Source organism: Bos taurus, chromosome 27 (assembly GCF_002263795.3).
Source record: "Bos taurus isolate L1 Dominette 01449 registration number 42190680 breed Hereford chromosome 27, ARS-UCD2.0, whole genome shotgun sequence".
Classification (NCBI taxonomy): Eukaryota; Metazoa; Chordata; class Mammalia; order Artiodactyla; family Bovidae; genus Bos; species Bos taurus.
Window position 1 is genome coordinate 36,479,033 of NC_037354.1, and position 26,158 is coordinate 36,505,190.

A 26,158-nucleotide genomic window follows, 5' to 3' on the forward strand; every position below is an offset into this window, starting at 1 on the left:
TTGCAAAAAGACTCCTTGGGGGAATAACTGATACTGATCAGAGTTCTTGGCCTTCCCCAATCAAGTGAAATTGACCAAAGGCCAGACAAGGAATTCAGGCAAGACTTTATTGGAGCCCCTGATGCAGTGGAATTTGGGGGAGCCAAAGTGAGTAACAGGTTCCTTTGCTTGTTCCCAGAGCAGGGCACAAGCTTGTTCCTTAAATGGAGTGAGGGTAGGGGTATGTCTGGGCTTCCCTGGTGGCTCAGTGGTAAAGAATCTGCCTGCAAATACAGGAGACAAGAGTTCGCTCCCTGGTCCAGGAAGATCCTCTAGAGAAGGAAATGGCAACCCAATTCAGTATTCTTGCCTGGGAAATCCCACGGACAGGGGAGCCTGACGGGCTGCAGTCCACAGGCTGGCAAAGAGTCCTACATGACTGAGCGATTGAACAACAGCATCGGCACCGGGTGTGTCCACAGGTCAGGGGCAGGGGTGGCTTGGGTGCTCTCCCACCGCTTTGTGGTGCTGGGTGCAGGGGGCATGCACAGTACCGTCCCTTTGCTCCCAGTGCTCAGTTTTTGCTCCTGGCTCTTCAGAAATGGCAGTTGGATTTTGTCTTTTTGAACCTTTTGGTCCAGGATTCGCCCCAGCTTCTCATGCATGTTGGTATTTAGTCCCATATCATTTCTTTGCCCTTTGTAGCTCGAGGAGGCGTGTGTTCAGCTGCATGCATTTGCAGCACTGCAGCAAAGGGCCCCAGACCTGTCTCATAACCACTACCATTTGCATTCCTTTAGAGGAGATGGCATTTTTCTTACCATGGGAGTTTTTTCTGCTTTAAGCAGATCATGTTCTACACATCACGATGCTTACATTTTCTCCTGCCTTGTTAAGGAAAAATATTCAATACCAATTCAGCACATGTTTACCCAAGCCTGGCTTCTTGTCCAGTTCTTTTAGGTTCTGTGAGAATCAGGACAAAAGTCAACGACTATTTCTGCTCCCAAGGAGTTTACCAGGAATCCTAAGAAGGCTTCCTAAGTAAATCTGAAAATACGAGATTGGCTCAGAAGAAAATTTGTCTTAACAGCCACGACTACAAAGGTTGAAAGGAGATTATTTTCTTGGGTTCAAAGCTTTTATGAAAAACTGGTGTCAGCTTTTAAAGTGAGGTACTGCTTGAGATCCAAAGTTTTTCCAAAGCTCAAATGTAAATGTTTTAAAAGTTCAAATAACTGCTTCTGTTATCCATGAACCTACGATTTTCCTCAAGTCTAATTCTAACTATGTCATTGCCTCTCTAAAAACTTCTGTGGCTACTCATTGCCTGCAGACGAAGTGGGTAAAGGAAACTAACTTTTTTTTTAGGCTGTGGGATCTTAGTTCCCTGACCAGGGATTGAACCTGCCCCCTGTAGTCTTAACCACTGGACCACTAGGGAAGTCCTAGGAGGTTAATATTTTTTGAGCATTTGTGTCCTAGACAGTGAACTGATTGCCCTCCACAAGTTAGTTTGTTTAATCCTCATAACAATCCTATAAAGTAAGCTCTAGTCTTAGCATTGTACTCCAGCTTCCTGCTTAAATTGTCCTTTCTCATTCCCTAAGTGGTTCCTAATTTCTTTTTCATACTTACACGTTTACTAGTTAATCTTTATTCAAGTTCCACCAGAGTTCTTTGGGTGAATTAAGTAAGATATAAATAATTCCACAGTAATTGTGTTGCAGAAAAGAAGCCAGTTCTGACCCCATGTTGGAACTGCTTCTTTGACTTGCTTTTCATTGCTTCTGTTACTATAATCATAGAGAAGGGCCTGCCTCAGAGAATCCTGCCCCTCTGCCTGACTGTTCAACTAAAGTGCCTTTATTCAGAACCCTGTCCACCTGTAGCTGGCAGAAAGGAAGATATTAATACATACTCCTGCCTGAGGCCTGCCATTCTAGGTGATGTTTGCAAGATGAATGGAAACTTTACTTTGCTTCTTCACCCGCCGCCCATCTCTGATCTATTAAAGAACCTGGCATCCAGACCCCTCTAAGATGGTTATTTTGAGGCACCAGCCTGACATCTTCTTGGTCAGCTAACTCTCATATTTAAGTCTCTTCCTTGCTTCAACCCCTTGTCTCTTGAATTCATTGGCCTGTTGTGTGGTGAGCAGAGTGAGTTTGGACTTGCTAACAATAGCAACTGGTGCCAACAAGATGATTTGGGCATGTTGTTCAGTCGATCAGTCGTGTCCGACTCTTTGTGACCTCATGGACTGCAGCACGCCAGGCCTCCCTGTCCTTCACTGTCTCCCTGAGTTTGCTCAAACCGATGCTCATTGAGTCAGTGATGCCATCCAACCATCTCATCCTCTGTCGTCCCCTTCTCCTCCTGCCTTCAATCTTTCCCAGCATCAAGGTGTTTACCAATGAGTCAAGTCTTCACATCAAGTGGCCAAAGTATTGGAGTTTCAGCTTCAGCATCAGTCCTTCCAATGAATAACCTAAATGAAAAATAGCATATGCTTCACCTGACTTCATTTGCTAACAAACAGCAATAGCTTAGCTCTGTGTGCAGGCATGGCTGCCCTCAAGACAGAGTCGTTGGCCTTCAGTCTGAATAAGACTATAGCCTTCCTCCTTTATTTTTGTAAAAGATCATAAAATCTGTCATCTTCTCATATCTAAAACTTTTCGATCTCCAATAAACCACCTCAAGTCTGCATTTTGTGAACTCAAGTCATGAACAGGCGGCTAGCCACAGCATGCCCACAGTTTAATAAAGGAAACAAGAAACATATTAAGGGCAGTGCCATCCATCTGTCTCTCTTGCTTCTCAAGTTTTATTTCCGTATCAAACTTGATCCCAGAAAGCGACGGTTGTTGTTTAGTCACTCAGTTGTATTATTGCTGGCCAAAATCTTGGCTTTCTCTGCCCACTGAAGCCAAATAAAAAAATATGGAGACAGAGTTTGGAGGAAATAGAAAGGTGGCTTTTATTCTCAGCTGGCAGAGAGTGGAACACAGAAGGTTCACGCCTCAAGAACTGTGTGCCCAGCTCCATAAGAAATCTCGGGGCTCATATAAGCAAGGGCTGGCTGTCAGGAGTTGGATGAAGAAGAAAGGTGATGAGATCCTGATTTCTTCCCCTTGTGCTGTTTCAAAGATAGTCATAAACATTCATCAGTCAACAGTTCAAGTTGCTAATGAAAACATGCGTTTGCAGGTGACATGCCCCCCATTTGGAAAGCTCAGCAGTGGCCACAGGACTGGAAAGGTCAGTTTTCATTCCAATCCCAAAAAAAGACAATACCAAAGAATGCTCAAACTACCTCACAATTGCACTCACCACACACACTAGTAAAGTAATGCTCAAAATTCTCCAAGCCAGGCATCAATAGTATGTGAACCATGAACTTCCAGATGTTCAAGCTGGATTTAGAAAAGGCAGAGGAACCAGAGATCAAATTGCCAATATCCACTGGATCATTGAAAAAGCAAGAGAGTTCCAGAAAAACATATATTTCTGCTTTATTGACTATGCCAAAGCCTTTGACTGTGTGAATCACAAGAAACTGTGGAAAATTCTTTAAAAGATGGAAATACCAGACCATCTGACCTGCCTCTTGAGAAATCTGTATACAGGTCAAGAAGTAACAGAACCAGACGTGAAACAACAGACTGGTTCCAAATTGGGAAAGGAGTATGTCAAGGCTGTATATTGTCACCCTGCTTATTTAATTTATATGCACAGTATATCATGCAAAATGCCAGGCTGGATAAAGCACAAGATGGAATCAAGATTGCTTGAAAAATATCAATAACCTCAGATATGCAGATGACACCACCCTTATGGCAGAAAGCGAAGAAGAACTAAAGAGCCTCTTGATGAAAGTGAAAGAGGAGAGTGAAAAAGTTGGCTTAAAGCTCAACATTCAGAAAACTAAGATCATGGCATCTGGTCCCATCACTTCATGGCAAATAGATGGGGAAATAGTGGAAACAGTGGTTGATTTTATTTTGGGGGGGCTCCAAAATCATTACAGATGGTGACTGCAGCCGTGAAATTAAAAGACGCTTGCTCCTTGGAGGAAGTGTGATGACCAACCTAGACAGCATATTAAAAAGCAGAGACATTACTTTGCTAACAAAGGTCCATCTAGTCAAAGCTATGGTTTTTCCAGTGATCATGTATGGATGTGAGAGTCGGACTATAAAGAAAGCTGAACGCCAAAGAACTGATGCTTTTGAATTGTGGAGTTGGAGAAGACTCTTGAGAGTCCCTTGGACTGCAAGGAGACCCAACCAGTCCATCCAGAGGTCAGTCCTGAATATTCTTTGGAAGGACTGATGCTGAAGCTGAAACTCCAATACTTTGGCCACCTAATGCAAAGAACTGACTCATTTGAAAAGACCCTGATGCTGAGAAAGACTGAAGGCGGGAAGAGAAGGGGATGACAGAGGATGAGATGGTTGGATGGCATCACCGACTCAATGGACATGAGTTTGAGTAAACTCCAGGAGTTGGTGACGGACAGGGAGGCCTGGCGTGCTGCAGCCCATGGGGTCGCAAAGAGTCAAACTCGACTGAGCAACTGAACTGAACTGAACTGCCCCCCATGGGTCTCTCCCAGATAAGCCTGGCCTGAAAGTGGGGGCGGGAGGCCTGAGCCTCAGTGTCCCCTTGTGTAAAATAGGGGACCAGGTACCCCCTCAAGGTTGTTAGTGAGCACCTGCTGTGTGCCAGGCAGACCTCTCTAGCACTCAGGACCCAGCAGGGGACAAGAGATGACCTGGCCTGGAGGAGTGGCCGGTGGGTGCTGGTCGCCAGGATCCCCCACCCTCCACAGTCTGGTAAAGGAGCAGTTACTGACTGGCATCAGTAATTGAGTCTGGCAATTGGCTGGCTCTGTGGCCTTTCTGATATGTAACTACAAGGGGAAAGGTGTTGTAAGTGTAAACACCAGATAGGGGATATATTTAGCATAGAGTCAAAGGAAAAAGTGTGAATTGTAGTTCCTGCAGAGTTAGGGGGCAGAAAACCAAACTAACAGACATGCAAGTTTTACACATTTTACAGTTAAAGTAAAAACTAGGAAAAGTCAGGCCTGCTCACTGTTCTCTTTATCTTCTTTGCTCTCAGGAAAGGGAAAGAGAAAAACTCATTCCTCTTTTTTCCTTTTCACTGCAGAGTGTCCGACTCTTTGCAACCCCGTGGACTGTAGCCCTCTAGGCTCCTCTATCCATGGGATTTCCCAGGCAAGAGTACTGGAGTGGGTTGCCATTTCCTACTCCAAGGGATCTTCCTTACCAGGAATCAAACCTATGTCTCCTGCATTGGCAGGTGGATTCTGAACCACCAGGGAAACCCAGAGAGCAACATCCCTGAGCTAATGTATAAGTTCCTTGCTTTCAGCAAAGACATAGCCCTGTGAACAACATCTTCCTGTCTTCTGAAAATTACAATTGAAGACATTGTCAGTCACATGGAGAAGGAAATGGCAACCCACTCTAGTATTCTTACCTGGAGAAAATTCCATGGACAGAGGAGCCTGGCAGGCTACAGTCATGGGATCGCGGAGTTGGACACAACTGAGCGACTCTCACTCACTCACTCAGTCACATGACCCATTCTTTTCTTTATGAGGATCCGTGTAGTGTAATACATTTTTCTTAAAATTTAGTGCCATAAACGTTTGCCTCTTCAAATGCATATGTTTCTTTTTTATCATGCAGATGAGTCCCATCACTTTCCCTTTCAGCCTTCCTAACACGGGGCTCAGAGGCAATTCCTGTTTCACTGTCTTATCTCAGCTTCCTGTGACCTTGGCCTGGATCTTTCCCTAAATACTGATCTCCTTTTCATACCTCCAGCTTTTCTATTTTATTTTGTCTTAATTTAAAAAACGACCCCAGGGAGAATTAAGTAAAGAATAAATAAGCACAGCATAGTCATTTGGGCATATATGAGCAACCTCAAGTTCCTAATTTTCAAAATACCTACGTGAGGGGGTTTCCCTGGTGGCTCAGTGGTAAAGAATCCACCTACCAATGCAGGAGACTCGGGTTTGATCCTTGATCTGGGACGATCCCACTTGCCGCAGAGCGACTAAGCCCATGCAACACAACTACTGAGCCTGTGCTCCGGAGCTGAGGAGCCGAACCTGCTGAGCCCACGTGCCGTGGCTACTGAAGCCTGTGTGCCCTAGAGCCCATTCTCCACAATAAGAGAAGCCACCGCAATGAGAGCCTGTGCACCGCAACTAGAGAGTAGCCCGTTTTCTAGAGAAAAGCTCTCTCAGCAATGCACAGCCGTTTAAAAAAACACAAAAACAATGCCGTATGAGAATGAGCCATTTCACAGAACACAAATTCTTAAGTGAGGCGCAGGAAGAAAAGTGGTAATAAAGACAAGAGTTGTAGAGTCCTGCCTCTTTAGAACTCTAGAAAGAGGGGATAGGTCAGATCAGTGAGGCAACCCATATAAGTAGTTGCCAAGTTTAACTGCATTCAGTTGGTCCATGAACCCACAGGGCCAGACACTGGGGTGTGTAACCCACTTGTGCCCTTGTGCGTTCAGAGCAAGGACGCCGCATGACCTGAAACAGCCTATGGTCTAGTGAGACAGACCAACCAGAGCGCAAATCACAGATGACACGCTTTTACAAACGTAAGAACGGGCAAGGAGTGTTAAGAAAGAGCATAAGAAGACCTCCAAAGATGAAGAAATAGCAAAAGTTTCCCAGAAGTGGGTGATGCCTGAGCCAGGACTTGAAACACTCAAGGAGTTAGCCAGGCCAAGGGGGGAAGAGGTAATGGCTGTTTCGGGTGGAAATGCCATGTGTTAGAGGCACAGGAGCCTCTAAGCACACAGATCATTCTGGGCCCCCAAGGAGTGGGGCTTGGCAAGAGAATAGGATGAGAGCACCCGTCTTACAGGGTCTCCTAGGAGACTTGTAAGATTTACATGACATAGGAATCTTACAGGGGTCTGGTTTACTGTGCTCAAAAAAATCTGAATTTTTGCACTGAAACATCTGGAAGCCTTTGAAAGACCTTAAGAACTGATATGGTCAGATTTACATTTTTAGAAATCTGATCTGCATTTAGAAAAATCCCCCTGGGGACTGCAGAGAATGGCGGGCAGACTATAGGGTTAGAAGCCAGTGGCCATGCTGGCCATCCAGGTGAGGAGAATAAGGACCCAGCAGCCTGTAAAGGTGGAGACACGTGGTGATGGGCCAGCATCTCTGGGGTCACCTCTCATGCTGAAGACAATTTACAGATCAGACAAAATAGAGAAAGCATTTGTCTACAGACATCAAATGGCCAATGAGCTAGTGAGGAATTGTTGCACAAGATCCGGGGCGGAAACAGGTCAGGACGGGTGAGTCCAGTGTTAACAAGGCAACATGGTAGCCATGACCCAGCAGTGCTTCTGACAGCAGAGGCAGTGACCCTAAACCTGGGGTTCATGAGCAGGTGGCTCAGGGGTCCATGAACCTGGTTAAGAAGAAAATTTCGACTTTCTTTTCACTCACCTCTAAATGAGACTTGGATTTTCCTTCTACTGTGAGTCTGGGCCACAAGCCTCACGAATTTGTATTCCTGCAATTTTGTCACCAACAGAAATCAGCTATTTTCACACTATATTTATAGCTGTATCTCACAATGTCATTTACATTCATCACTATTTCTAAATTGCAGTCACTTTTAGACCCACTGCTTGAATTTGCTGTTTAATGCTTTAATAAAGAAATCCATGTATGACTATCAAAAGGTTTTTTAAATGTTTTAATAACTCTATTCAATGTAGTGGGATTCCTTTGTAATGTCATATATTTTAATTTTTCCCCCTTTGATTTCTTTTTTTATATTTTGTTCTCTACATATTTCAGGTTTTTAAAAATATTGTTTTGAGACGGTGTCCACAGTTTCATCAAATTGCCAAGGGGATAGAAAAGGTTAAGCAGCCCTGGCCTGGTGGAACCAGGGGGAAATAATTGGGCCTGTGAAGGCTGAGAGTTCTGGTTAACCACCCTGGGCTCAGAATCAGGCTCTAGAAGCACAGGTGAATTAGGACACCAGCCCCTGACACAGAGACCTTAGCAGCCTGGAATCCAGTAGATGGTCCTGAAAATTTCAAAATTGTAAACTAGATTAAAGCAATCCAGGCACCTGACTGCACTAAAATAGTCTCTGAGGAAAGAGAACATTCTAGGCCTTAAATAATTTCTATGCATGTGTGTGTCACTAAATCATGTCCGACTCTTTGCAGTTGTGTGAGTTCTAGCCTGCCAGAGCCCTTTGTCCATGGGATTTTCCTGGCAAGAATACTGGAGTGGGTTGCCATTTCCTTCTCCTAGGATATTCCTGATCCAGGGATCAAACCTGTATCTCCTGCATTGGCAGGCAGATTCTTTACCACTCTGCCACCAGGGAAGCTGATTTCTATGCATGATTTTTATTTAGAAATATTTATGGATTTATTTGGCTGTGTTAGGTCTTACATGCGGCATGCAGGATCTTTCATTATAGCCTACAAACTCTTATCTGTTCCCTGACCAGGGACTGAACCCAGGCCCCTTCTATTGGAAGCATGAAGTCTTAGCCACTGGACCACCAGGGAAGTCCCTATGCATAATCTGTCAAATACAGTATGTAGCAGAGAGATAACTGGGCATGTGAGGATGAAACCAATAGAGGAAACAGGTAACAGATTCACATCCTCCAGATGGTGGAATTAATAGACTGGAAGCCAACCATCCTCATGAGGTTAAACAAGATGAATGCAAACCTTCCAGGGAGGATCTAGAAGGAATAGAGAGTAATGTTGGAGATTTGAAAAAGAACATTAGCAAAGAGCAAGTCTAAGGCAGGAGGATGAGCACTTAGATTGGAAGTGGGCGGAACTAGAGTGGAAAAAAAAGGCTAGCTACCCATCTGATCTGGGTAACTGTGAAAACAATGCTGTTCATTGATACAGGATGGATAACATTGAACAGATTTGTAAGGTGGAAGTGAGTAAAGAAAGTGATGATGCCGTGAACATCATGAGCTTGATGATTTCATGGGATATGAAAGGGGAAGATGCTGTAGGAGCCTAAGTGTCTGGGATGTATTCAGGAAAGAGATCTGGTCTGGAGTGGGATATGGAATTCATCAGCACTCAGGTGAGGCTGACGTTCTGGGATGGATGAGCTAACCATGAGACAAGGGTAGAGAATAGGGATTCTGGCTGTAAGTGATAAAAGTCACCCTGAATTAGCTTTAGGAAAAATGAGATTTGCTGGCTCCTACAACTGAAAACGGCAGCTGGCTTCCAATGACCAGCAAGGTCCACAGATTCCAACACTACTTTGAGAGGTGTGCGCATATGTGTGTTTCCCTCTGACTTCTAAGACTGTCAGATTCCAACTGTGTGTGTGTTTCTTGCTTGCCTGTCCTTTCCCATTAGTCTGTACATTTGTTTCAGTCCTAAAATCATACTGATAAAATCAGTATCAAAATGATAAAATCATCTGAATAGCTTTTAGTTTTTAAGTTTAGTTATTTAAATTACTAAAATATGTATGTCTGGTAAATAGTTTGAAAAGAAAAGCTGAGAGAAGAAAATGAAAATTACCTAAAATCCCACCAACCTAAAATAATAACACCAAGAAAATATTTGTGCATATGCTTCCCTTTCTATGTTAGAGTTAAATGATTGAGTAAAATGACCAAATGCATAGAAAACAGGCCATAATAAGGAAAGGAATTGTTTAGCTTAAATAATGAACACACACACGAGGTGTATATATATATATATATATATCCCTAAAATAAATAATTTTTAGAGTAATGCTAAATAGTAGTTCATTCTTTAAAAGGACCAGAGAATAATAAAATTATATTTTAAAAGAAATGTTCTCTGAACATGAAGAAGTCTCTGAATTACAAAGATTAAAAGTATAAACTGGAGACTATTATGGACCAAAGGTTTGTGTCTCCCTCACCCCACCAGCAAAATTCATGTGTGGAAGCTCCTTGGTATTTGGAGATGGAGACTTTTTGTAAAAATATTTATTTATTTATTTAGCTGTGTCAGGTCTTGGTTATGGCACGTGAAATCCTTCGTTGCAGCCCACAGACTCTCTAGTTGTGGTGTGTGGGCTTAGTTGCTCTGTGGTATGTGGGATCTTAGTTCCTTGACCATGGGTCAGATCTGAAGTCTCCTGCATTGCAAAGCAGATTCTTAACCACTGGACCACCAGGGAAGTCCCCTGGAGATGGGGTCTTTGGGGAGGTAATTAGGTATAGTTGAGGTCATGAGGATGGAGCGCCTATGATGGGATTAGTGCTATTACAAGAAGAGGAGGAGACCAAAGCCATACTTCTCTCCACCATGTAAGGACATAGCAAGGAGGCAGCAATGTACAAGTCAGGAAGAGGGCTCTCATCAGAACCCATCCACACTGGCACCCTGACCCAAGTCTTCCAGCCTCTAGAATTATGGGAAGTAAATGTTGTTTAAGTCGCCCAGTCCGTGGTATTTTGCTTTACTGCCCCAAGCTTAAGACAGCAAAGAAGGGATTCATGAAATGTCCATCCCTGGGGGCCTCTAAGAAAGGCATAAGACTGTCCCCTCTCACCCAGGAAGGGCCTCACTGCTTGTGACTCAGAGCCAAGCATGGTGGCTTAGAAGCTGCTCCATTTAGTGAATGAACCAGAACCTCTGGGGATCTGGACATGATGATCAATGACAAGATATCAGTTTGCATGTTGTAATTCAAGGCATAAACTAGATCTGATGACCCAATTTGATCCTGGTTTTTAAGGGGCAAATTAGTTTTGTGGGATAAAAATTCAGGAGGAAATGGTTAGGAAACAAACTGAAAAGAGAAGGAAGGAATTAAGCAAGTTTGTTTGTTTTTTTTAATGAATGTTAAAAGACGAAAATTTTCTAATATTATGACCCTAGGAGGAAAACAATGGAGTCTGGTAAAAATCAAACTGCTTTTCTAAAGCATGAGGTAGCATGCTTGGAACATACATAGACCAGAGTCAGGAGAGTAACATAAGCCCAACCTAGGTCTTTTATGAAGAGGAAAGAGACCTATATTGTGTCCTGAAGAAATGGCCTTTTCTCATCAAGTTAACTGGAGTGGTCCAGAAGGTCACAGAAGCTATGGTCTTGGAGATGCCAATGAATAGATGTTTTTCTGCCCTGAAAGGTATAAATATTTGTTCACCTAACACTTACAAAAGACCAGACCAGAAAATATGAGTTGCCTTCCAGTTTTCCATCTGCCTGCAGCCCAACAGTCCTCTGCAGGTTTCGTGTCCCATACATACCTCTTTCAGAAAATCAATATAATTCCTTACATCTGAAGGTGCCTTTTGGTTGTCAAAAATGATCCTGGGCAGAGAGTTGGAAGCAAGATGGCAAGGTAGGAGGACCCTGAACTCACATCTTCTCACGAGCACACCAAAATTACAATTAACTGCTGAACAACCATCAATTAAAAAGAAAAGTCTGGAATCCACAAAAAAAGAAAAAAGATATTCTACATCCAAAGGTGTACAGAAGAAATCACAAGATGGTAGGAGGTATGCACTAGCAATATAATCAAATCCATACCACCTGGATGGGCCATCAAGCTAGAAGCATTAGCATGGAATTTGCAGTTAGAAAACTAAGCTCAAGCCCTACATATGCACTTTTATTAACTCAGGAATATTGGAGAAATGACTTCCTTATCTGTAAAATAGGGATAACAAAATAACACCATAACAAGGTTGTTGTAAGGGAAAAGTAAGATGAAGTACGGAAGGGGTTTTGAGAATTCCAAAATATTTTGCACGTAGAAACGGTTAATCAATTATTGCTTTCTTTTTAAAAGTTTTATTTTATTTATTTATTTTTGGCTGTGCTGGGTCTTCGTCGCTGCTCTGACTTTTCTCTAGTTGTGGCAAGTGGGGGCTACTCTTCGTTGCCGTGCACAGACTTCTCATTGTGCTGGCTTCTCTTGTTTCGGAGCACGGGCTCTAGAGTGCGTGGCTTCCGTAGTTGGGACACACGGGCTCAGTAGTTGAGGCTCCCAGGCTCTAGAGCGCAGGTTCAACAGTTGCGGCACACAGGCTTAGGTGCTCTGAGACACGTGGGATCTTCTTGGACCAGGGGTTGAATCCATGTCTCCTGGGTTGGCAGGCGGATTTGTAACCTCTGAGCCACAAGGGAAGCCCTGCCTTCTTCCTGTACATTGTCACAGGTGTCACTGTCCCATCGGAAGATATATCATGGCTTTTCCATAATCATCAGGAGGAGGTTTGGCCAAGACTGGAACCCAGCCCTTCGGACTCAGAAGTTCAGTTGTCTTTTCCCGATTGATCCCATGCTGCTTGTCCACTGGGTTTATGCTCTGGCCTCCTGCTCTTCAGGCAGCTCACACACAGGCTATGCTTCCCAGCTGCCCCGTGGAAAACCTGTGTTGAATAGTGAGGTCACTTAGTGTGTAGGAGCTCTTTTCCAGTTCTCACTCTGGTTGAATATCTCCCTCCAAGTCAGGGTCTCTTTGTGGGTGAAGGATTTTTAGAATCTTTAAGACTTTGGGATATTCGTGTGTGTGCAGGTATATTTCTGTGTTGAACAGATTCAAGAGGTCTAAGGCATGCAGGATAAATGCACGAAATCCTGATAAAGGAGGTCTAGATAATTGCCTGTGAAACTGCTCTTGCAATCTAATTGAGCTCTGATAGCAGTGCCAGGATCATGCTGAGCTAGATACTTGGCATCAGCCAATATAAACAGAGAAAAACAAATTTACACAATATAGGTCAACCGAAAACAGAGCTTTCTGAAAGGGCAAGATAAAAAGAGGTCAAATCTAGAAAAGCACAGTCCAACTGTTTTCTGTTCCCCCAAATAACTCAACATTTAACATAGTGGAAAAGTGGATAATAGAGAAATAAACAAAGCTGTAACAGACTGATACTGACAAAGCAAAATAGAAGTCCCAATAGCATTGTTAACATAGACTGCAAGGCAAAAAATACTAGTTAGGATAAAGAGGTTTATCATCGACTGATATGAGATGAAATCACTGAGAAGATATATTAGTGCTTCACGCACCAAATAAGATACTGTTACAAAAATATGAAGCCTAAACTCTGGGAGAATATTTGAATTTGACAAAAATACAATCATCACAGGAGACTTGAACTCTCTTTTCTCAGAATCTGAAGATCAAGTGGAGGAACCTTATTTGAACAAACTGAGAAAACACTTGCTTTTTAAAGAAAATTTGTTCACATACTAGCCAACAAAGAAAATTTTAATAAATTCCAGGTTTTCTGCATGCTAGAAATTAAACCCCAAGGTGATCAGCAACCTTGCCGGTTTTGTTCACCTTTGTACTGGAGCAGCAAACACATTGTTTAGCACACAGTAGGGATCCATAAATATTTGTCTCATAAGGAAGAAAGGATGAAGGATGACCCAAGACACAAAAGCAACATGAAAAGTGCATCCTCACCCCAATATAATCCCTTAGAAATTTTAATTACACTCTTCAAAACAATTCTTGTGTCAAAGAGAAAACTGAAGTGGAAATTAGAGCCTATTTAAAATTAAATGGCCATGAGAGTACTGCACATAAAAATGTCCTGGTTTTTCTGTGAAAAATGTACACCCAAATGCATTTCTTGGAAAACGTAAAAGATGGAAAATAAATAAAGTATTCCACTGAAGAAAGTAGAAACAAAGTAGAAAAAGAAAAGGGGAAAATCATAAAATGAAAACAAAAAATCATGAACTAGACAAAAGAAAATCACTGCCTATAAAATTTAAGAAAACCTCATCTGATCATGAAAAAAAATAGAAAACACAAGTAAAGTATATTAGGAATAATAAAAGGACTGCAGAGAACTTCCCTGGTGGTCTGGTGGTTAAGAATCCTCCTGCCAATGCAGGAAGCAAGAGTTTGATCCCTGGTCTGGAAGGATTCCATTCGCCACAGGGCAGCTGGGCCCACCCCCCACAACTATTAAGCCCACATGCCACAGCTACCCGAGCACCTGCTCTGCAACAAGAGAAGTCACAGCAATAAGAAATCTGTGCATCGCGACTAGAGAATAGCCCCCGCAACCAGAGCAAGCCCTGCTCATTGCCTGCTAGAAGCAAGGAGGACCCAGTGTAACAAAAAAAATAATAATAATAATGAAAATAAAGGACTGCAGATAACAAGGAACTTTTTAAAAAAATTAATAAAACATTATGCCTAACTCATATCATTAAATTTAAGTTTAAAGTTGAGAGGAAATAGCTGATTTTCTAAGAAAATACAAAGGATCGAACCTGACTCAGGAAGTGGTAATATAACCTTGGTTGGTCAAATATTTCCGAATACATTTTACTAGTCTTTTGTTCTGTTGATTTTTTTATGGTGTCATCTGCCATACAAAGTTTCTCACACCCCAAAACTATTCAAATATTCTCCTATAATTCTTTCTTACAATTTATAGTTTCTTAAATTCTTCCGTTATTTTTGGTGTGAAGTAGAATTCTACCTTTATTTTCCTCCAGCTAGCTAGCCCACTCTGCCAATATCATTTATTAACCTAAGAGCTACTATCACTTAATCTAAAAATATACAAATGGTTTACTAGAAAAATTGGCCAGAGATTGGAATATGCATTTGATTGAAAAGGAAATGGCCAATAAATCATGAAAAAATACTACTACTATTTTTGTTTAATCAAAACAATCATGAGATAGTTTCCACCTATCATATTGGCAAGTATTTAAAGTTTGATCATTTTTAGTGATGGTGAGGGTACAGGAAAAAGGCAATTCAAGGTTATTGGTGGAATTATAAATTTACACAGCCTTTCTGGAGGCAATTTGGCCATACTTACAGAATTTTTTAAATGTACCTTTGAACTAACAGTCTTCATTCTATCTGTCATGAAGAAATTCTCACACGTGTACACAAATTTACGTATACAAGACTGTTGGTTGGACTATTTCATTAGCCAAAAACATTGAGAACCACTTAAATGTCTGTAGCAGAGTACAGTAGACTGAGATGATGGAATCCCACGCACTAGGGTGAAAAATGGGTTACGTCTATACTAATATGAAAAGATGTCCACTATATAGTAAGTAAAAAATGCACATTGCCTATATATACTTTGAGGCTGTTTTGTAAGAATAAAATCTCCAAACAATTTTATAATTAACAGCCTCCTTCCTTTAAAAAACAAACAAACAAACTTATGATTGATTGAAATAAAACACATATACAGAAAGTTATACAAGGGACATACCTGAGTTACCACCACCCAGATCAAAGAGTGAATCATTATCTAGGAGTCTGGAGCACAAGAGAAAGTTCCAGGCTAAAGGCACAGACTTGGGAGTTAGCATAGGAAAGCAATTGAATATTGTCAAAATCAGATTAACACACCCAAGGAAAAGGTAGAAAGTTGGGGTGGGGGTGGGGCAGGAAGGTATAAAGTGGAAAATGTGAGGGCTGAGGACTCGGGGTACATTAAAGCTTAAGGGGTAGGGACAGTGTACTGGGTCTGCAAAGGAGACTGAGAAGGATGCCCAAGGTAAGAACCCGGAAAGAGACAAGATAGTGGAGTAGAAGGACAGGAGCTCACCTCTTCTTAGGAAAACACAAAAATCATAACTCACTGCTGAACAACCATCGACAAAAAAAAAAACCCCAAAAAACACTTTGTTGTTATTGTTCAGTCACTGGAACCTACCAAAAATGATATCCAACTTCCAAGGACAAAGAAGCCACAACAAGATGGTCAGAGGGGCACAGTTAAGTTCAGTCGCTCAGTTGTATCCGACTCTTTGTGACCCCATGGCTGCAGCATGCCAGGCTTCCCTGTCCATCACCAACTCCCGGAGCTTACTCAAACTCATGTCCATTGAGTTGATGATACCATCCAACCATCTCATCCTCTGTCGTCCCCTTCTCCTCCTGCCTTCCATCTTTCCCAGCATCAGGGTCTTTTCTAGTGAGTCAATTCTTCCCATCAGGTGGCCAAAGTTTTGGAGTTTCAGTTTCATCAGTCCATCCAATGAGTATTCAGGACTGATTTCCTTTAGGATTGACTGATTGGATCTCCTTGCAGTCCAAGGGATTCTTGAGTCTTCTGCAACACCACAGTTCAAAAGCATCAATTCTTCAGTGCTCAGCTTTCTTTATAGTCCAACTCTCACATCCATACATGACTACTGGAAAAGACATAGCTTTGACTAGACAGACCTTTGTTAGCAAAGTAATGTCTCTGCTTTTTATTATGCTGTCTAGGTTCATCATAGCTTTTCTTCCAAGGAGCAAGCATCTTTTAATTTCATGGCTGCAGCCACCATCTGCAGTGATTTTGGAGCCCCCCAAAATAAAGTATATCACTGTTTCTATTGTTTCCCCATCTATTTGCTATGAAGTGATGAGACCGGATGCCATGATCTTAGTTTTTTGAATGTTGAGTTTTAAGCCAACTTTTTCACTCTCCTCTTTCACTTTCATCAAGAAGCTCACAAAGGAAAAAAGGAAAGATGTACCCATTTGAATGCAAAGTTCCAAAGAATAGCAAGGAGAAATATGAAAGCCTTCCTTAGTGATCAATGCAAAGAAATAGAGGAAAACAACAGAAAGGGAAAGACTAGAGATCACTTCAAGAAAATTAGAGAAACCAAGGGAACATTTCACGCAAAGATGGGCTCACTAAAGGACAGAAATGGTAAGGACCTAACAGAAGCAGAAGATATTAAGAAGAGGTGGCAAGAATACACAGAAGAACTATACGAAAAAGATCTTCCCATGACCCAGATAATCACGATGGTGTGATCACTCACCTAGAGCCAGACATCCTGTAATGTGAAGCCAAGTGGGCCTTCAGAAGCATCACTACCAACAAAGCTAATGGAGGTGATGGAATTCCAGTTGAGCTATTTCAAATCCTAAAAGATGATGTTGTGAAAGTGCTGCACTCAATATGCCAGCAAATTTGGAAAACTCAGCAGTGGCCACAGGACTGGAAAAGGTCAGTTTTCATTCCAATCCCAAAGAAAGGCAATGCCAAAGAATGCTCAAACTACCGCACAATTACACTCACCTCACACACTAGAAAAGTAATGATCAAAACCCTCCAAGCCAGGCTTCAACAATACATGAACTGTGAACTCCCAGATGTTCAAGCTGGTTTTAGAAAAGGCAGAGGAACCATAGGTCAAATTGTCAACATCCGCTGGATCATCAAAAAAGCAAGAGAGTTCCAGCAAAACATCTACTTCTGCTTTATTGACTACGCCAAAGCCTTTGACTGTGTGGATCACAACAGACTCTGGAAAATTCTGAAAGAGATGGGAATACCAGACCACCTGAACTGCCTCCTGAGAAATCTGTATGCAGGTCAAGAAGCAACAGTTAGAACTGGACATGGAACAACAGACTGGTTCCAAATTGGGAAAGGAGTATGTCAAGGCTGTATATTGTCACCCTGCTTATTTAACTTATATGCAGAGTACATTATGCGAAATGCCTGGCTGGATGAAGCACAAGCTGGAATCAAGATTACAGGGAGAAATATCAATAACCTCAGATATGCAGATGACACCATCCTTATGGCAGAGGGGCACAAAATCAAATCCCATCCCTTCCAAATCATCAGCCTACAAACTAGATTTCCAGGAAAGTATGAGTGTTGAGGACTTGGGGTACATTAAAGCTAAAGGGGTAAGCTTCAGGGGGGTCTCTCCACCACTTGACACAATCTGAGCCTGTCCAACAGAGGCTCAGAGTCCGGGAGTACCATCCAGGTACACAGGTGGGATGCCTTATCAATCTACTTTGTATCCTACGACCCTGTAACTCTGGCCACAAGTGCCTGAACCAGAGGTCTTTGCCCAGGTCTCTCTGCCAGCTCTCAGTACGGGTCCAGGTATGGCCTCCTTGAAAGACACACACACACACACAAGTACAAGGTAGTAGGTCAACAGAGAATCCAACACGGGGAGAGAAGTCAGTAACAGAAGTGTGATTGGGAGGAAACCGTGGTGGAGAAAAGCAGCCAGAAAGCGGGCAGCTTGAGGAAGTCTAAGGAAAAGGGGGCGAGGCTGGCTCAGCCACAGAAGGGGCGGAGAGTGCCGTGAGCCCTGGGCAAGCCTCCCATTCCTGAAAGCCCATCTGTTTACAGCCCAAAGGGCTCATCCCGTTACCGGTAATACTCGCCTTCCCACAGGTGACCCTGAACCTGCCAAGTCAGAGACGTAGTGCCATCGCCTGGGCACAGTGTCTGAGTCACGCTTGCTCCTTGTCACATCCTTTTCCATTTCCCCCAACGTTTGACACGAAAGACTTTTCTGATAGGCTGCCCCCGCAGTGGCCTCAGTACAGCTGATTCTCTGGGGGGTCAGGATCATATAAATAGTTGCTGCGGGGGGCACCTGGTCTCAGACCGGAGGAGCGACATCTCTGCCACCGCTGCCGCCCGGTCCCGAGGCGGGGTAAGCGCTCCTGAACGTGACAGCTCGCTGGGCCTGCCGCGCTCTGCCCGGCTCTGACCGACCCTCTCCGTGTCCAGTTTCATCCGACGCGGTGGGCCGGGAACCCAGTGGGGTAGAAGGACGGTGGTGGGACGAGGGGTCGGGGGCGGCGGGCTGCAGCCGGGAAAGGCTGGCCCTTCGGCCCTGTCATCAGAAGGCCTTTCCCCCCTCTTTTCAAAGGTCCCGGTCGACCGCGCGCCGCCCCATGCATCTCTGCCTCGGCCGGCGCGCACCCTCGCGGATCGGCCACGGGGATCCGCGGCCCCGGCCGGCCTTCCGCTCCTGTCCGGCACCATCTACCGAAGCCCGAAGGCCCAGGAAGCGGGTGGTGTTCGCAGACACCAAGGGGCTCTCGCTGACGTCCGTGCACAGCTTTGGAGATGCTGTGGGCGCAGACTCAGAGAAGAACTTCTGCGGTGGGTCCAGGGGAGCGCGCCCCGCACCGCCCAGCTCGCCAAAGCCAAGACCCTCGGTTCCGGGCCTCCCGGGCCCAGGCAGGACTCCGGGGTCCCCCGAGGCGTCTGCAGAACCCCCGTGGCCGGGAGCTTCCAGCGAGGCGTCGTGCGGGCTCGAGGGCTAGTTTTCCAGAAGGTGCCGCCCGTGCGCATCGCTCTGGGTGCCTGGGGCTCAGTCCTTGAAGCGCCGCCACTCAAGCGCTCGGTCCTGAAAGAACCGGCGGCAGCTTCGCCCTCGGCGCGGGGTTGCCGCGAGGTCCCCCGAGCTGGGGGAACCATCCAGTTGTGCTTCTCTTATAGTGTGCTCAGCCGCTTTCAGCGGATGGTGATCAAGGTCAGAGTTAGTGCCTGACGCCCAGTTCACCGCCCTGCCCATCAGAATGAAACTGAACCCTTCGAGGGCGCACATATAGGAGCCCTCGCGGGTTACTTTCTCTGCGTCAAGCGAGAATCCCTGGCTCAGGGTGTGCTCGCCTTTCCGATTTCCCCTGGAGCCCGTCTCGGACTCTTCCAGCATCACTGTGGGGAGATGAGAGGAACACAACTCCTAGCCCCTCAGCAAGCCTTGAATGCCTTGCATTCTTATCTCTCAAAGAAAGAGGCTGCCAGTGGCGCCCGGCCCCCTTCACCCTCTGCAGAGAAGCCAAATGTAAACAAAGCTTTGTTATAATTATTTCAAAGGCCTGGAAGAGAGTGTCTGTAAGCAAGGTGCCGGTGGGTAGGCCGAGATGGGGACGGGAGGAGGAACTGAGCGCAGAAATGGGCTCTTTTACTTCCCTCTCCCTTTGGAAAAGGCTCATTTTCTGGTAGTTTCTTAAGCTTTTTCTTTTGACCAGCCCTGCGGCCTGTGGGATCTTAGTTCCCCAGACCAGCGATGGAACCTCATCACTCCCTACCCTGGAAGTGCAGAGTCTTAACCACTGGATGGCCAGGGAAGTCCCTTGCTTCTTCAACTTTTGCCAAAAGAAATGTTTGTGACGCATTTTCAAGCTGTAAACGATTGACCTTTCTCCTCTTCAGCAGATAAGAGTCTGCGACAAGTCTGTCTACCTTAAAATAGGCACACTTAAAAAAATTAATGTTTACACCTGAGATGCAGGAGAGGGGGGTTCCATTCCTGGGTGGGGAAAATCCCCTGGAGGAGGAAATGGCAACTCACTCTGGTATTCTTGCCTGGAGAATCCCATGGACAGAGGAGCCTGGCTGGCTACAGTCCATGGGGTTGGATACGACCGAGCAACTAAGCATGCACCTTTTTAAAACTATAATTTACTGAGGCCAGAAGGCTGACCTTTGCTTCTGTGGATACCCACACTTTCCCTGTTGTATTTACCACCCTGTACTGAAACTGTCCACTAAACTGTCATAAATAAAGAATGCTGCCCACCATCCGATTCTACAAGAATCAAGTCATTAGCCACTACAGTAGCTGATCTACAACACACCCTGAAAGGAATTCAGGGCAAAAATCAGGATGAGGTACTCAGTGCTCCAGGAAAACAGGCCAGATGAGCCCTCAGAAAGTTAGAAATATTGCAGGAGAAATTTTCTACGAACCTGGATTCTTGCATCTTCCTCTACTTAGAAAAGTTCTAAAATTATTAACTGAAATACACGCTCCTCGTGACCAGCAGCGACCTTCTACTGAGACATATGCTTGAATGCATGTATCCCTTTGCCAAAATCACATATATACTGACCTGATCTCTTCAGAGCAGTTCTTCAGAGCTATCTGAGAGGCTGTCTCCCCAGCTACAGTCCTCAGTAAGTTTTTCAATCAAACTGAAACTCATGGCTCTCACATGGTGGTTTTTATCTTAGTCAACACCTCCCTCAGATCTGGAAAGGCTGCCGTGTACACTGCTGGCCCCCAGACTGGCCACCCCTGACATGCTCAGAATGTGTGCATTGGTATAATACATGAATTTTTAGTGTGTGCCAAGTATTCTTCTAGCTTCAGTTTACAATGGTCTGAGATCTTTTAGTCTTTGGAAGACTTTACCCTCTTTTCAGAGGTTGTTCATTCTCTCAGATTATTGTTCATGGATGACAAATTTTAAATAAATGTGTCTAAAAAAAACCTTTAGCTCTTCTGATCCTTGACTTCTTGGGTTACAATTGTCTGTGCCGGAGGCAGGCTATATAAATGCAATCATAGTGATTGAGCAAGAAGCATGTTCTCTATTTGTTTTTCTCCCTAAAGGGCCTGCCCCAGCCAACTCTGTAAAATAACCAGGTGGTTAACAGCGTAAAGACAGAGCCAGCAAAACACACAGGCTTCCAGAGATAGTTTAAACACAGCTGTGGCTTCCTCATCCAAAAAGGGAGGCTACTGTAACCACGCCAGATTCCTCCCAGTCTCTATGCTGCTGCTGCTAAGTTGCTTCAGTCATGTCCGACTCTGTGCGATCCCAGAGACAGCAGCCCACCAGGCTCCCCCGTCCCTGGGATTCTCCAGGCAAGAACACTGGAGTGGGTTGCCATTTCCTTCTCCAATGCATGAAAGTGAAAAGTGAAAGTGAAGTCGCTCAGTCAAGTCTGACTCATAGCAACCCCATAGACTGCAGCCTACCAGGCTCCTCCGCCCATGGGATTTTCCAGGCAAGAGTACTGGAGTGGGGTGCCATTGCTTTCTCCCCCAGTCTCTATATCCTACCTCTAGTCCTGACTCCATTAAGTAATCAGGAATAAGGTGAGTGGTCCCGATAGAATGTGTTGTCAGGATTGGGGCAGGGGGCACTTTTTGAAATTAAAGTTAGTAAGAGTTGTCCATGAAAAATAGGCAGTTGACTATTAATCAATAATCAATCTAAGAAAAAAAATGGAAAATTTTATTCACACCAACCTGAGGATTATAACCCAGGAGATAGCCTTTTAGAAGGCTCTAAGGGCTCTTTTGTAGAGGCAAAGGAAGAAGTCTGTATACAGGTGATTTTGGCAAGCGGTTTTCAAGCACTCATCTTGGTAGAAGGTTACTGCTGTTCTCGAAGAACAGACATCTTTCTTAGTGGTTTTAGTGCTTCTCTAACTATGGGAAGATGCAAGAAAACGGATTCATAAAATTTTCTCCTTGAAAATATCTGACTATCTGAGGACCAGTTCTGCCAGTTTTCCCAGAGTCCAAAGTGTCTCATCCTGATCTTTGCCCAGAATTCCTTTCAAGATGTCCTGTAGGTGAGCAGCTGCGGTGGCTAGTGACTTGATTCTTGTTGCACTGGAGGTGGGCAATATTCTTTATTTTATAATCCCTTCCCTTTCAGTCTTAATTTTGATCAAGGTTTGGGAAGCATTTTGTGACTAGTTTGTCCCACAGCACTTGGAATGTTCATTCCCAGGTAAGACAAGGATTTTGTTGAAAGGCCTCTCAATGGGCTATCACTGCATTTGGCCCTGTTAATAGAAGCTCAAAGCCTCTGGATTGCTAGGCTTGCTAGTCTCTTGTGGTCCAGAAACGTTTTCCTCTTGCTGTTTCCTCCTTTACCTAGAGTTATAATATAGTCTAATCATTAATTTATAGAACTATATATTTGATCAAGGGCTTCCCAGGTGGCACTAGTGGTGAAGAATTCACCTGCTAATGCAGGAGATCCAAGAGATGTGGGTTTGATTCCAGCGTCACAAGGATCCCCTGGAGGAGGGCATGGCAACCCACTCCAGTTGGGTTGCCCATGCCTGGAGAATCCCATGGACAGAGGAGCCTGGTGGGCTACAGCCGTAGGGTTGCAAAGAGTCGGACATGACCTTAGCCCACACACATATATTTGATCAATCATTTTAAGTCACCTAATCATCATCAATTTTATTTGAAACTCAGTCACACATTTGCAAGAAACAAGTCTTGTAAAATTAGCAGAATACAAGTAATATCACTAGTGGCATTAATAAGGTCATAAGTAGGTATTTAAACTAAGAATGTCCATGAGGTGTGACCAGTGTCTCCCCAGGTCGTCCAACAAGTCTGTTCTCCACCAATTTCTATCTTTAAGGGATGTGATCTCTTGGCCTTGGACATAAAGCTCACCAAAGATGTCTGTAGGGGCAAGGTGAGTGGTGGGTCATCGTGTTCCCTTACAAGATTGAGAAAGGAATGTTATCATCTAAGGCATGTTATCTTCTGGCTGGAGCTGGAAGAAGAAAAATGGATCTTCTGGGTTGAGCAGGTATTTCTGCAATTGGAGAGGTCCGGTTAATTCATGATGCAGATGCCCAGTGCACACGGGAGGGAACAGAGGCGGCCCAAAAGGACAGAGTTTATAGGTTTTTTATGTTTAAACTTTTTGTTTATGTATGTGTTATGTTTATTTTATGTTTATCTTCTATTTTATGTTTTTTTTTTTATTTCCATTTTTCAATTTAAATTTGTCTTGCCTTGCCTTAAAATGTGAATCTTTATCTCATCAGTGTCAAAAGGAAAAATGAGTAGCCAGCTATAATGGTGGCTTACCCCTACAATGTGCTGTAATATTCAGTTCAGTTCAGTTCAGTTCGGTCGCTCAGTCGTGTCTGACTCTTTGCGACCCCATGGACTGCAGCATGCCAGGCTTCCCTGTCCTTCACCAACTCCCGAAGCTTGCACAAACTCACAGCAATTGAGTCAGTGATGCCATCCAACCATCTCATCCTCTGTCGTCCCCTTCTCCTCCCGCCTTCAATCTTTCCCTGCATCAGGGTCTTTTCCAATGAGTCAACTCTTCGCATCAGGTGGCCAAAGTATTGGAGTTTTAGCTTCAGCATCAGTCCTTCCAACGAATATTCAGGACTCACCTCCTTTAGGATGGACTGGTTGGATTTCCTTGCAGTCCAAAAGACTCTTAACAGTCTTCTCCAATATCACAGTTCAAAAACGTCACTTCTTCTGCGCTCAGCTTTCTTTATAGTCCAACTCTTACATCCATGCATGACTACTGAAAAAGCTACTACCATAGCTTTGACTAAACAGATCTTTGCCAGCAAAGTAATGTCTCCACTTTTTAATATGCTGTCTAGGTTGGTCACAACTTTTTTCCAAGGAGCAAGCGTTGTAATCTATTTGTAATGAAACTGGACTTCTGAAATCTCATCAAGGAGCCTCTGAAAAAATGCAGCTCATGTTAAAACCCACCACTGGGGAGGGGAAGTCTGGAAGATCTTGTGGGTCAGGTCTCACAATTACTGGGGTCTGGAATCTAGACTTTTGGTACTATCTCCAGTGTCGTTATGCATCCAACCACAGCTGTGGCTAACAGGATTGACAAAAGATGCTACTCATCATTGTTTTTGAATTTCACAAGCCTATATTGCGCTTTGAATTTATATTTGATATTTTTGTCAAGTTTTATTGAAATGGAGCAGTACCCTCTGGTCCTTGCTGCCCCCTGCCCCCTATCCTGCCACATCCTCCACCTGCCTTTTGTCTATGGAAAAATTTAGCCAGAGAATAAGTTTAATCAGGGAAGTGAGAAAATGCAGAAACAAAACAACTCAACAAGACTAAACAATAATGATAGCTTAGTCAATAAGCATAGTTAAAGACCTTTCATTCTGCTCAAGGGCTATATTCTGAGCCATATCATGTGAGCTGTCTTGTAGATACTGAAACCCCCACTGGGTGGAAGAAGTTAACTACATGATGACCAGACTATAGCCATGACATAAGCTGCCACAGTTCCAAGAACTGACCTCAAGAAATGGAAACAAACTGACCTGGAACTGAAGATTAACTGGGCTTACAACAATCAAGATGACCCTGGTCAGACCATCAGTGACCAATTTCAAGATGACAGTCAGAGCTGACTGTGCTGTTTCTACGAGTAGCCCACTCCCTCAGCTTATAAAAGCTCCTGCCCTCTGGTTGGGGGCAGGGAGCCAGATTTTGGCTAGGAGTCTGCCACTCCTCACGTTCCCCTCCACCACCAGTTGCCAGCATCCAAAATAAAACAACTTTCCCCTTCCACCAGCCTGGCCTCTTTTTTGACTTTTGAGCAGTGAGCAGCCAAACCCCACTTTGGGCTACATTAGCTTGTAAATAGCACAGCTGTTGTTTATTGCCCCCTTTTACTATTAAAATTATTAATTTTGGAAATATATATGTACTATGTGTCACAACTGTAATCCTATAAAGTTTTTCTAGTGATAATCTTAAAAAAAAAAAAGAAAGAAAGAAAGTGGCCCAGGACTCTTTTGACCTTTGAAGAATCAAGGCTAAGATAAACTGGCCTAATTTATAACGCTCTTTCTGTCTGGGTAATGTGTCCATTCACTGAGCTCTGGTGTTTTTCCTATTATACACCCCTTTTACTATTTTTCCCTATACAGAGTATGTATTGTCTACCAAATTTCATGCATTCAGTACTAGCTCATTTCATGATTTCATTAACTGCATAAATAATTTGTCAAGTTTCTGGTAGTTACACTGTGTAGTTTTCACTCATTTAACAAACATTGATTTTTGAGCAACTGCTATGTGCCAGACTTTATATTCACTGTTAGGAATGGAAAAATGAATTTTAAAAATTCACAGCCCAGCGAAGGAAGCCAGACACATAAAGAGATAATAAAAAAAAATGAATAGGGAATTTCTTGCTGGTCCATGGTTAGGACTCCCCAGTTTCACTATCAAGGATGCAGATTCAATTCCTGGACTAAGAGTGTCAGGGACACTACAGAAAAATAAGAGAACATGTCCTGTTGGAGTTGACCGCTAACATGGGTCTCTAAAGGGTGACCAGATGTTAGCCAGAAATTGCATTTTAGTTAGCTTACTAAACTAAAGCTACTTTTTGAGTTATTATTAAACCAACTGAAGCGCTCCTTTTCTTTTTTCTTTTCTTGAGACTCTCAGAAAGGCAACTTAAAGGAGGTGGTAATGACAGGTGGGTGTGAATGTTAGAAAACAGAGAGCTGGATGAAGAAAAGTAGTTTCCCGTACTCATCCAAGACGATGCTCTGCTCAGCCAGGGTTTTCTCAGCCACGTGGCAGGTAGAATGCTGTACAAGTAGACTTTGAGGGCGGGTGTATCCAATTGCTAGAGCCTTTAGAGTCACACATTCCATTTTTCTTTTCTTGAACTTTATAGTCAACAAACAACCTATTGATGTTGGTTTAGTTTCCCAAGTAGATTTCCTGCCACTAAGAGTATGAACTGACCTGTGGATTCTCTTGGCCCAATTCTACTATTATCCTAATTCTATTAGTTAATTTAGCATTTTCA

General features: G+C 43.7%; 1 protein-coding gene across 1 annotated transcript; it reads left to right on the top strand.

Annotated features, from left to right (window-relative positions):
• Nucleotides 1-414: 414 nt before the first annotated feature.
• LOC132344084 (uncharacterized) lies at nucleotides 415-21,036 on the top strand. The gene is made up of 3 exons (XM_059882396.1): nucleotides 415-529; nucleotides 18,269-18,474; nucleotides 18,694-21,036. Exons 1-3 carry the CDS (start codon nucleotides 415-417, stop codon nucleotides 19,318-19,320), a joined length of 948 nt encoding a protein of 315 aa, XP_059738379.1. The 3' UTR covers nucleotides 19,321-21,036.
• Nucleotides 21,037-26,158: the final 5,122 nt, after the last annotated feature.